The 12711-nt window shown below is 34.8% G+C and overlaps 1 protein-coding gene across 4 annotated transcripts; it reads left to right on the top strand.

The window, feature by feature from the left end:
• Positions 1-564: 564 nt before the first annotated feature.
• Positions 565-6451, top strand: PTAC12 (plastid transcriptionally active 12). Of its 4 annotated transcripts, none has more exons than XM_089784990.1 (10): positions 565-800; positions 896-939; positions 1293-1859; positions 2490-2602; positions 3072-3331; positions 3880-3968; positions 4842-4910; positions 5301-5363; positions 5506-5607; positions 5840-6451. In XM_089784990.1, the coding sequence occupies exons 1-10, from the start codon at positions 767-769 to the stop codon at positions 5936-5938; spliced, it is 1440 nt and encodes a 479-aa protein (XP_089641116.1). In that variant the 5' UTR covers positions 565-766; the 3' UTR covers positions 5939-6451. The 4 variants fall into 4 exon arrangements, with proteins under 4 accessions (XP_089641116.1, XP_021294976.1, XP_021294974.1 ...); XM_021439301.1 differs by having other exon boundaries at positions 1210-1859; XM_021439299.2 differs by having other exon boundaries at positions 1197-1859; positions 5310-5363.
• Positions 6452-12711: the final 6260 nt, after the last annotated feature.

Genomic DNA, 12711 nt, shown 5'->3' with positions numbered 1-12711 from the left:
GACTAATAATGGATTATTAGTTAGTTAACTCATATTGTGTTTCCCTTCTCAAAGGCTTTGAAACTTTACAGTAATATTCTTTTCTTTTTGTAAAGTTTATCCTTTTCTTCCAGCACTCAAAAAAATAAATTATGATTGTTTTGTAATTCATTTCATAAAGCTTTGTTTCTTAAAAAAATTATGAAATTAAAAAAAAATTATTAAGCAAAATGTACTTGTTACAAGACTATTGTTCTCTCTCTAAAAAAATAATTTGATACCTATATAATGTATAAGTTTTATAAATTTTTCAAAATTCTTTAGATGTTCAATGTGAGATTAAAATATTTTATATATATTTTTTGATCTAATTTGATGAGGACCCTGTTTAATTTCTCTCTAAAAATAATTAATGTGGATTAAATTTAAATTAAATTTAGTTTAATATTATTTTATTACGCAATTATTTATTATCTCGATGTGTAATTGAATTGAAAAAAAAAATGTATGCTAATATGGCAAATGGCACTATGGTAATATTGTGAGACCAAAATCCTTATCCAATATTTTCTTGAGAAAACCGCTCACAGAAACTTCAAATTTCCGAACATGTCCTGTCCTTAAAAGCTAAACCCAGCAAACCAAAACCCCCAAAATACTATTCTATGCCACTTTCTCAGCGTATGCCGCTTCGTTTCCTCAGCGCCCAAACAGATTAAAGCTCCCGGTTTTGAAATTATAGTTTTTCTTGCGGATTTCATATGCCGAATATTGCGTTGAGTTGAAAATGTCATCTTTATCAGTAAACTTTCCGTATCGAGGTGCGTATTTACCTCTTTCTTAAAATAAGAATGCTTTTCGATATATTTAAACTCTTTTTTTTTAAAATTGTTTTATCTTTTTTGGACCTTGGTAGATAGATGCGTACCTGCTGGGAAATCAGGCTACAATCACTTACAGGTTAAATTTTACACGAATTGCTTTTTTTTATTTGTTTGTTTGTGTGGAAATTTATCATATTTATTTTGTCTGCTTGAGCTTTAAGCATGTAATTATGGCAGAATTAGTGTTCTTTGAGCTTTTTCTGTTTAATTTTTTTGTTCTTTATTTGTTACAGTGTTCAAAATTTTACCTTTTTGTTCGACGATGGTTGGTTCATTTCACTCTTTTTAGATTTATCTTACTTTTGCTATTCTTATTTGTGGTAAATTATCCAGACATCCTTTGTAGGTTCTTTTCCGGCTGGAATATTGCAAGTTAGAGTTGGCTTGAATAAACCATCAAAAAGGGCTAATTTATTTCCTTGTATTAAGTGTGAAAAGAAGGAGGAACCCTTTGAACATGTGTCTGTCGAGCGTCCTCCATATTATAGCTATATGGACTCAACGTCTGGGCAACTTGAACCAGCATCTGGTGCTCGTGCAAGTATTCCAGGGGAGGAGTACTGGCCTGAAGGCACTGCTAGTCGAGTTAGGGCTGCCAGGGCTCCTGAACCTACTGGAACTTCAGAGGGATCTCCTTCTTACGGAAAAACTCCAGGAAGTAGGAGGAAGAAGTACAAAACGGCAGCTGCTGCTGAGTCTTCTCAAGTGAGCGTTGAACCAAGTGATCCTGTGGTACCTGAAATCATTGAGGAGATAATGGAAGATCCAAAAGATTTCTCATCAGACTATGTCATCTACCAGACAAAATTTGAAGAATCTGAAGAAGCTGGATATGAATTAGACAAGAAATTTGGACGCCCTCATCCATTTATTGATCCAAAAGTGAAGAAGCCAATGGAGGAACCACTTACTAGTGAAGAACTATGGTGGAATTGGAGAAAGCCAGAAAAGGAACAATGGTCTAGATGGCAAAGGAGACGACCTGATGTTGAAACAGTTAGTGCAAATACTTTTTAAATTGTCTTTAAGAAATACTATGTTGATGGCGATTGCATTCATCTCAATGCAATCAGTCCAAAAGTTTTTATTTTATTTTATTTTATCATAACGTTTTTTGTGGGTGTGTATAGTAAGCAGGGGGGAGAGAGAGAGAGAGAGGGAAACAATTGGTTGCACTGTGCTTCATGCACTCAGACATGTGCTTTGAAAGGTTTGAATTTAGGATCTATTAACTGGTCCCACCTCAGTGATCTGTCAGGCAAAGATCACATTCCCCTATGATTTTCATTTGTGTGATTTAACATTGTTCTCTGAGGTGATTGTCCTTGAAATGTTGTCAAAAGAGATGGGATGACTTCGAAACTAGATTATAGTCTTGTTTTGAGTCCATTCATTGGTAGTTCCATATTTCTTTTCATTTCCCACAAGCCAAATTATTTTCACCCGATGCTTTCTGCAAGTGAGCCATGTGGTATTTCTTAGCTTTGTGCTGAAATTTAAAGTAGCATCATTCCATGATTAAATATATGCATGGTGCACTCATACACATTTCAGTTTTTTCTCAAAAGAGAGGCAGTGATTTCTCAATTTGATGCTGACAACTGAAATGGTCTTTTACATTTCTAGGTTTTTCTAAAAGCAATGGCCGAGACTGGGCAAGTAAAGCTTTATGATGAACATCCAACGCTAACTGAAACTTCCCTTTACAGAGCTAGGCGTCATCTTTTCAAGGAAGAAAGGTGTCATTGATATATGATTCCTTAGAATTTTTCACTTTCTCTCTTTCGAGTTCTCTCTTTTTCAAACACTTTCTCTCTTTCGAGTTCCCTCTTTTTCAAACCAGTATTTTGTTCTAAAGGACTGAAACATGATATAGGGAGAAATGGAATGTGAATCAAAAAAAGTGAATGATGATAATACATTTGGAAGTTAAATAGATAAAGGATGAGGCGTTGTTGGTCAAGAACTGATAGATACTTAAAAGTTCCTATTTTCCATATTAAATTGATTATTCATAAGTTTGAAATGGGCTAATAAACTAGTGATAATAAATATCACAGTTTCATTTGTGCTTCCCCTGCTTTTGTCTACTACATTTTTTGCATTGCTTCAAATTCACAACCTGATTAATTATCAACAAAACCTTGCTTTGGACTGTATGTTTTTCAAACGAGCCTTTTAATGCTTAACCAGTCAGTATTTTGGCAGGCTTAAGGCTGAGCAAGAAAGACTAGAAAGAATTGGTCCAATGGCATACTACTCTGAATGGGTAAAAGCATGGAAGAGAGACACTTCACGCAACGCTATTCAGAAACATTTTGAAGAGACTGGTGAAGATGAAAATACTCAACTGATTGAAATGTTTTGTCATCAAACAGATCGAGAATATCGGATTATGATGGGGACTGACACCCGTATTCGGAGGGATCCTTTAGCAATGCGAATGCGAGAGGATCAAATTAAGCAAAGTATTTACTCCATGCTTGATATGTTTCTTCGTACTGCCTATGTTTTTCATTTGTTGTCACACAGGTTATTGTCATTATACTTTCTGAAACAGTGAGCACTATATAGGTTGTAAATTTTTACTTTCCTTGTTAGAAATATGATGCATATGTCTGGATATATGAGGAAGTATTTGACCCATATGTACTTTCTCTTGTGCTTTAGAATGAATGATGAATTTTTCCTTTCTGTGCTTCTCTTGCTGTCCCAGTCTTGGATTACGTTTCTAACTGAGCTCAAGATATGAATTACAGGCTTCTTTCCTTCTACATCTATGCATGACATTCTGGGATTGACAACATCCCTAGTTAACCACACATACTGTAGTCACTTTTTTAGGTAGTTCTATGATATGATCTAGTGATTTGGCTTCCCATATTCTTCCTCTGCCTGCTAAAACTATTGAGACACAATTATTAGCAAGGACCAATATTGGATCTGCATCCTCTTTTCCATTGACAAGTAGTTTGTATTAAGTTCTTGCAGTTAACAACTGTGTTGGTATTTGCAGTATGGGGTGGGCTTCCAGATGAAGTGATTGATTATAGGGGACCGGATTTTCATGAACCAACACCAAATATGCTGGCTCATTTGAAGGAGGTCTGAGTTTAAACCTGTTATTTTAATGCTTCCCTGATTTTGCATAAACAGTGTTTTGTTTACTAAGGTAATTAAAATGTTTCACTTATTTTAAAATTGGGCATTCCATTTAAATATGAAATGATTTCTGCATTTCAGAAAATCAGGCGAAAATTGTTATGCTCATGTAGCCTCTTAAGCTGTAGTTCTAATTGGAACCATGTGGGGTCCTAAGAGTAAAGCTGCAGATGATTGACGGCTTGTTGTCATTAATAGTACTTCACCAGTGTTATAAGTTTAGTGCTGAAGAAACCCTTCATGTCCCATCTCCCTCTCTCTTCTCCTTTTTAGGAAAAAAATATTTTGACATTATTTTTCTCTGGATGATGTTCCATTTCTGTCCAGAAGAGTGCACAGATTTATTATTATATTTATTTCTCATGTTTCTTTGTGGCTTATAACCTTGACTCTTGACATATGAAATATATGGCAGTATGCCAGTGTTCTTTTAGCAGATGGCACCTTCACTGTATTTTAACACCTTGGCATTTATTAGATCTGGGATTAAGCACAGTTGTTGCACTAGCTTGACCAGCATATCATAGTCTTGCTTTACGAACATATATTCTACAGTGAGAGGAGTCAAGGACGAGACTGCATTAGTTAGAGATTAAGGCTATTTAAATTGTATTGTCCTATTTAAAACCCTTTTTTTTTGCCTAATGCCTGTTCCCTTGACTCTTTTAAGTGGGGTGTGTTGTTCCATCCTTACTTAAAAACTGCTTTCTAATTTTGATTTGGAATTCTTGATCATTTTATAAGTCCTGCTCTTAATTTATGTTCCCCTATTATTATTTCCTCCATCAAGTGCTTACTTTCCCTTACTTTTATCAGCATGGCAAGATTATATCAAGGGAGGAGCTTGAGAAAATTTTGGCAAAGGAGAAGACTGAAGAACTTGAGGTAATTAAAAAATGAGTAAAAACTTCATTGCTGAATGGATTGAACAACCATCCAGTCATGCCATTTCAATGCTTTAGCCATGATACTTTATTGAGCTTGAGAAAGGTACTTTCCTGTTTAAGCAGGAAACTAAAATTTTCATGTAAATGTAATTAAACTAGAATAGAATCAAGGGGAATAAATTGGCATGTGGTGGAAGTAATACAGGACATACATTGCACTAACTAATCACTTTTGACACATTTCATGCAATGCCATTGTATCTTTGTTGTCTCATTTTATTGGTTCATGTTTCTCATTTTGGTTGGATGGTGATGTTGAATAAAGCTGTTGAAAGAAGCCAATCATCACTACAAGTGTTAATGTCAATTAGTTCTTGATAACTTGTAGTTACTGCAGATAACAGATATGGACGATGCTATGGCACGAGCTGTCGATATTGGTGAAAATGAAGTGAGTCTAATTGTCTTTTCTGCTTTAGCTTTCATCCTCTGTGTTTTATTTCTATTTCATTCATTCTTGGACGTGGTTACTTCATACTCTAGTTTTGGTTGCTGTGAGAGTGACATTATTCTCTTTTGAGAAATACCTTTAGGAGGATGAAGAAGACAATGAAGCTGACACTGAGGAAGAAGAGGAGAAAATCACGCGGAATTGGAGTGTTCTGAAAAGTACTCCGCAGCTTAAAAAGTCAAAGGTGCTTCTTTTTGCCTGCCTTGGTAGTTTTCTAGCATGATTCGATCTTTATTTCTTATTTTTTAGGGATTATTTCAAATGAGCGTCACATAGATCGACGGGAGGATAATTTCAGAGGTTGGAAAGCAATGAAAGCAAACATCCAAACTTGAATGCTAACTTATAGTTCTACTAGCTCGCTAGTTACTGTGTGTTTCAAACAATGTGTAATGTCTTCTTCCTTGACTTTGCAGGCTAAGCCAAAAAAGGAGGATCCGATGTCCTTGGAAGAGGCTGTCGAAGATTCTGAAAACTTGACTGATTTTCTCATGGACTTTGAAGAAGATGAGTGAGGGCTATCCACCAGAGTATATTTCTATGGGTTGCATGTAATATGATTTTTAGGGAGTGGATTTGAATTACCAAGTGAATGCTACAAGGTGGGACAAGAGAGTTTTGAGGAGGTGGAATTTGGGTGTGGAGGGATGGATATATGAGGAAAGTGAAGATGGTGAAATGTACAACGTTTTCACTGTCAAAGGCATTCTTCTTGATTGATAACTCAGCCACTCGAGGAAATTTGAAATTTTCATGACAGCTGAATGAAGATCCAAAGTGGTTCCTATTCGATTGCATTATGGAAAATGCCTTCAAAACCTTAGGAGGGAGGAGGGTATCATGGGTCATCGCAGGGGCCTGTATTCAGAAATAAGAACCACTGGCAAGGAGAATGGGTCAACCAAAATGCAATTACAATTACAGGGCTTATTAAGAAATCATTGGATATTGTTGCACTTGTAGTTGAATTCTGTAGGCACATCTCACTTACAATCTTTTTCTCAAATTCATTACAACGTCAAAACTAATTCCCTCACATTTAATTAATCCACTGTTATAATACCAAAATAACTCGAAACAGGTTGCTTTACAAAAGGAAAAGCTATAAATGAATCATGTTAAGTGGGTCTGGCACAGGTCTGGCCCAATCCCGGACAAGGCTTGGATAGAGTTTGGACCTGCTGGACTTGTTGAATATGTAGTGGGGCTGCTTTGGAGGAGTCCAATCTAATTTTGTTAAATATGTCAATTTGTAAACTCTTTATTCATAAGGCTTCAAGTTGGAGAAAACCCAAAAAAGGACTCAAACCCAGGATATTTGCTGATCAAATATTTGATTACTTATTATAAGTTGGAGATAATTGCATATTTGGGGTTGTAATTGGTTTAAAGTTTGATATTTTCATTAATTTTTTGTCCATGCCAGCATTACAGGAATATCTACTTTCCTTCAGCTATGGTATTTGCACACGTCCAGAAAATTTCTACTCACATCATTGAATTGAAAAAGAATTCACCCAAATTTTAAAAAGAAAACAGCCAAAAAATAATGAGTTGAGGCCTTCAAGCATTGGTCTGGTCAAAAGCTTGCTTTTTTTTTTTTTTGAACTTGATTAAATTGCAAGTTGCTGGAAAAAGTGGAGCAAGTGCGGCAGCGCATACATGGTGTCTTTCACACACATTAATAGTTTAGGTTATAAACCATTCATTCCATTTCCTAAAGTCATTGATCATTGAACTTTGCAGCCCTCCAGTGCAAGTTGGAAGGTACACTATGATTCAAGCCACTCCAAATTTTCTCAAACTCAATGTTAAATCACTTTTCTTTTTTTTATATATATATAATTTTCAAACCTATTCAGTCCTTTTCTTGACCAAAACATGAAACCCATATTTTTTTTCTCACATTATTCTCAAAACCCTCCAAACTTTGTTAAAGATAAAAAATTCCTCTCTCTCTCTCATATGATTAAGAGATTAAACTTTTTTTTGGGGGGGTGCAATGTGGCTGAGAATAAAAGATGGACCAAATGAAAAGGGACATAAGCCATTAGGGAGTTTTGATACCTTGAAAGGTGGTAGCAAAGGTCCTCAAGAATCCCATGCAAAGGGAGAGATCATTAGGGCTAGAGCCCCATTTCAGACTTTTAAGATTTTTATATTAAGGAGGCAGATTTTCACACTTTTCTCCACATTTCAAAGTTGGGACTTGTTTCTTTTTGGCCCTAGTGACTTCCAGAGGATAGAAATATCTACCATGTAAAGTGTATATACATGCAATTATGCACAGAAGCTAGAGAAGCTGTCCCCAGCTACCCATCTACCTTAATTTATTCCCCTCTGTCCCACACTATCTATCTTGATGCCTTTGCAAGATCTCAAAAGTGCTTTACATTATTTCTTTTTTAATCTCTCAATGCACAAGTAATATACTTTATATTATCATCCCTACATAGAAATGTAACATAACACTAGTAAATGTTTTTTCTTTTGATATTCCTTGTTCTCCATTTAATTAACAATTTATGTAAGGAGAAAATCTGCAGCCTGAAGATTATTTTAAACTGACCCATATTTTTTGTGCACCTGATTTGATGTGTGTGTTTCAAAAGTGGTCCCTTGCATAATGCATTTGATTCTGACTTGAAAACCTCAAATACTATTTCCAAGATCAGAATCTCTACATATACTTCAAATATTCTAATCCAATTTCACAAAGCAGAGAAATCTAGTATTCCCACAGAGAGGGGGAAGAAGAAAATAAAGGGTCTAGCTGGTTGTTTTTGACTGTTTTGTTTTTGAAGTGCTTGATATAATTCTTTGGATACACTGAAGAAATTTATTGTTCCATTGATTCCACAATGGTTGGTTCCTTTTTTCTCTGGCCATTAATAAATAGGTTCAGCTACTGTTGAATAATGTAGAGAGAGAGAGAGAGAGAGAACATTTGGATTATTGTAGTTGTGGAGACAGCAGATCCTTTTTCATTTTTTGCCTGGATGATACAGAAATGATTAGAGGATGAGGGTGGTCAGCAAAACAGCAGAATTAAAACAAATATGGCAATGAGTTACTGTTTTGTTGGAGACTCTGTGTCACCCAAAACATGATCAAGAAAAGATCCAAGGCATTGTTGGTCTGCTTTCTTGCTCTCCCTGCCCCCCTGATCTGGAAATACCCCTTTGAAAACATTAAAAAAAAAAAAAAGGTCAGGTAAAAGCACAATCCCAAACATGAAACATTTGGTCAACCCTGTTTGATCCCTATATATGTTTGTCTCTCTTGCATTGTATGCCTCCTGTTTAGAGGGAGGGGGGTTCAAAAACTTTTTTTTTAAAAAAAAGGGGTCAGTAATGTCTAAACCCCTTTTGATTAATTATTATTAATCATTGTTAATGACCCTTTCAACATCAATTAGTCATGTTGTCATTAAACATTAACATGATTAAAAACAGTGGGCTCCACACTAAACAATCCATTATGTTGCCTCTCCTTAGTCTCCCTTAGTGTCATTTTGTTCTTCAGCTTGTCTTATATATGTATTCAACTTTTTAATAATACAAAGCAAATCTTAGTTGTTAGAGATTTAAGATTACAACAACCTGCACACACTTAAGCTCAGGTGTGGCTTTCAATGTTGGGATTAAGAACTTTAAGACATGTTTGAAAAAATTTTTGGTAATCATCAGATTGCGGCGCGTATTCAGTCCAATTAGAGACGTGCACGCATTCGACAGTTGTCGGTGTGCATGGTGATTAGGGCCAAACCATAATACATTGTTGGACAGTCATTTGTCCGAAATTATATGTCCGGGTCTAATCTCTCACTATGTTCCAAACTTTGGCCTCTGACCAGCAAAAGACCAGGGCGTTTTCCTGGGGTATCACGTATCAGTTCTCTTAATTAATACTTCAAACAAGTCAAAAAGGCATATATTGAAAATGGCATAAGCTTCTATTTTTTGTTTGACTCAGCCGGCCTCTACATCTCCACTAGTGCACAAGAAAGCAAAGGTTACTTGAACAAAATGGCAATATATATATATATATATATCCATCCATTTATGGTTTCCAAAAAGAAAATTAACCCCTGAAATCTTTCTTTCTTTCTCTCTTTCTCCTGTTCATAAACCATGATTCAAGAAATTTTCACTGAAAGTAGGGCATGTATCTAAAAGGGTTGGCAGGGTCCGAACAGACTTGAGAGAAGGAAATGATTGGTTTCTTTTCGTCATCCCCTTATCAAGGAATATGTTCTATATGCTCCTGACTACTAATCATAAGAATTATTCTTTCACAGAAGAAAAGGGTTTCCCTCAGCTTGCAGGTGCTGAAGTTACATTTATCTAACATCCTGTATTTAATTAAAAAGCATATAATATAACAGATTTAGATGCACTGAATTGCTTAGGACTCAAGCTAAGCACACTGCCCTAAACTTGCTTGGAAGGCTAAAAATTCCAAATTCTTTTTTTTCGGTTGAGATATAATTAATAACTTTATTTGCTTTTGGGTTTTTGTACAACTATATTTCTCTTTAAGTGCTTTCATTTTCTTTTCTCCACCCTTTTTGTTTTCTTCATTATTCTTCCCCATATTAGAAAGCATGGAGTTGAGGGCTGTATCAGTACATCTCTGCTTTGCCTATCTTATATTAACAAATGCAGGTATAGCATGTTAGTTGGGCTGACATCAAAATAGCCTAACATTGAGCGTGGGCTAAAGTTTTTCTCTGTACACTCGATTTCAAAGGTGAAAGTATGTATCACCACACTTTCATTTAATATAATATGATAACAACAAAGCAAATGGTTAACATCCGACTATTTGATTTAAAGATATATGTATGTATTTAATAAAAATTATTTAATATTAAAATCTTATTTATAAAATTTTTGTCTTATTTCATTTTAAATCTTGCTTACACGTACACTTTCTTTTTTAAAAAAAATTAAAGATTATTAAATGTATATATATTAAAGTTTCAAATAATAATTTCATTTTATTTTGTGGTGCTATTGCTAACACGTAGGACGAGGGCTTCTTCTTTTTTTGACTGCAGTATAATTAAATGATTAAACAAGATAATCATAGAAAAATAAATCTTTTTGTGAATGGGTCCGACTTGTCCAAATTGGAGCCTGTCAAGTGGGTCCGAAGTTACGTGCGAAAAATGTTTCAATAAATAATGGTGGCCTCTAAAGGTTTATCTTCCCATCACTTTGAGATTTGAAACCCAATCTTACTATATTTGATATTTTTATTTGTCAATTATTGATATCCAAAACTACCATTAATTCCATTAAAGAATTATACAAACTAACAAGAATATATATATAAATATTTTTGCTCCATAATTTTAATAAATATAAATATATAAATGTTAAATAGTGAAAAGTAATGTCCAAAAGGAGGAGGAAAGAGGCGTGTGGGGAAGCGAGCGAGCGGGCGAGGCCGCGAGCGGAGAGAGAGAACCGGGTAAATGGGGCCGCGTCAAAGCGGGGATGGGGGACGACCAAATCTAGAGAGCAAAAATGGATGGACCCCACAAATCTAAGCGGTGAGCTGTTGCTTTTTTTGACATCTTTCGCTTTTTCCCTTCTCTCTCTCTCCACACCCTTTTGTACTACCAAAGAAAGCAAAGAGAAAAATACTACAAACACCCTTACCAGTTCGCACACCCCCAAAACCAAATAAAGTGACCCACAAAGCTGTTGATGGTTCATGTTACCGACTAGAATTTTTCAACTATATAAATATATATATTTATATTTATATTTATATTTATATTAATTAAAATTAACAATATTTTTTCACGTCAATAAATAATTTCGGATTTTACAAGATTAACGCAATGAAAAGTAGGCGTGAATAATTGGTTGGAATATGTTAAAGTTATATTATTTTCGCTAAAGTGAATTTTATTTCAATTATTGGTGATCGACAATGTTTTCTCTTTTGGCCTCCATGTGCATGGAATTTACGTGGCCTGCCATGGGTCGGTGTTAATTCATGATGGAGACCTAAAATATCTTAGCCGACTTTTTTGAAAATAAACAAAAATAAATCTAAAAAATGAATGAATTGGAAAAAGCTTTCATGGCCGACTTTCTTGATATTCCGCTGCTTTTTGGTTTCCTAAATCCTAGGTTTAGGCTCACCGTAAAAGGTCGGGTTCAAATTAAAAATGTCACTCAGTAAAAGGCAAAATCTAACCTTATAGTATGCAACCCCCCCGCCTCCCCTCCCTCTCTTGAGAAAGTAAAAGGCAGAATGTAACATAAAATTATTTACGTTTTAAACCAATTTTTTCACTAACATTACGTTATAATTTGTAATATTTAATTTTTATATATAAAAAAACCACCCAAGTTTAGATATTTTGTAGTATATATGCTTAGGAACGTGCGGTGGATATACTATAAATAGAATATATCAATAATCAAGCACTTGACAAAAGTGGTGGTTTAAACTTATATGTAAGGCCAACAAAAGTGAAGAGAACCAAGCATTTAATGCGACAAAATTCAATCCAGTTAACCACATTACTCGTCCATTAATGGAAGTTTTCTCCACATGCAATGGATATATAAGTTTGAAGTACAAAATAATATCTTCAAAAGCTTTCAATTTACTTGAAAATGTCAAGGCAAAAAAGAAAAAAAGAAAAAAAGGGGGGTGTTGATGCTTGAGTTGAACCATCATTCAATTGTTCCGAAGCTGGAACGATCTTTTCAAAACTTCAATCATCAAACGTTGTATTCAAAAAGATTTATTTTATTTTATTTTTCCACTTGGAACACATTGCATGAAATCGATCACTCATTGAATGGGACACTCTTTGATAAGCAGTACATGTCAAAAAAAAAAAAAAACTAGGGTGTGGACAAAGCTCTTGCATGTATGTATATATAATAATAGAAAGACAATTAATTAGAGATTATTTATAGAGTAAGTTCATGCAAGGTGTGGTTCCCACAAATTTCTTTGATTCCCCCAATCTACCAACGAAGTCACCTTCCATGAATTCCATGATTGGAGTTATATTGGCCCCTACGTTGAAGTAAATCACTCTTGTGACTTCCAGTGGACCCTTGTTCTTGTTTCCTTATCCCAAAATCCCTTTCTCAGTTTTCTGAATAACTTTGAAACACCCAAAAATATCAATGGTTTATGGCGGTGAACACGTTTCAAGTTTCATCATCATCAATTTTTAAGCAATAAAGTATTGATTAAAAATGGGAGTGAGAAAAGAGTGTAAATGGTAGTTGCAATATTGTTCTTACTA

This window comes from Theobroma umbraticum, unplaced genomic scaffold, assembly GCF_002168275.2.
Source record: "Theobroma umbraticum cultivar Fairchild unplaced genomic scaffold, ASM216827v3 scaffold_204.0, whole genome shotgun sequence".
Taxonomy (NCBI): domain Eukaryota; kingdom Viridiplantae; phylum Streptophyta; class Magnoliopsida; order Malvales; family Malvaceae; genus Theobroma; species Theobroma umbraticum.
Note: the sequence above shows the minus strand (reverse complement) of the source record. Positions and strands in the feature narration are given on the sequence as shown.

What these genes read in the sequence shown, in the direction of transcription:
- PTAC12 (XM_021439298.1), top strand. Translation starts at nt 767, where the DNA reads ATGTCATCTTTATCAGTAAACTTTCCGTATCGAG. An exon ending in CAGGCTACAATCACTTACAG is followed by an intron (nt 940 to 1,196) that starts GTTAAATTTTAC and finishes TAAATTATCCAG; the next exon opens with ACATCCTTTGTAGGTTCTTT. An exon ending in TGCTGGCTCATTTGAAGGAG is followed by an intron (nt 3,969 to 4,841) that starts GTCTGAGTTTAA and finishes TACTTTTATCAG; the next exon opens with CATGGCAAGATTATATCAAG.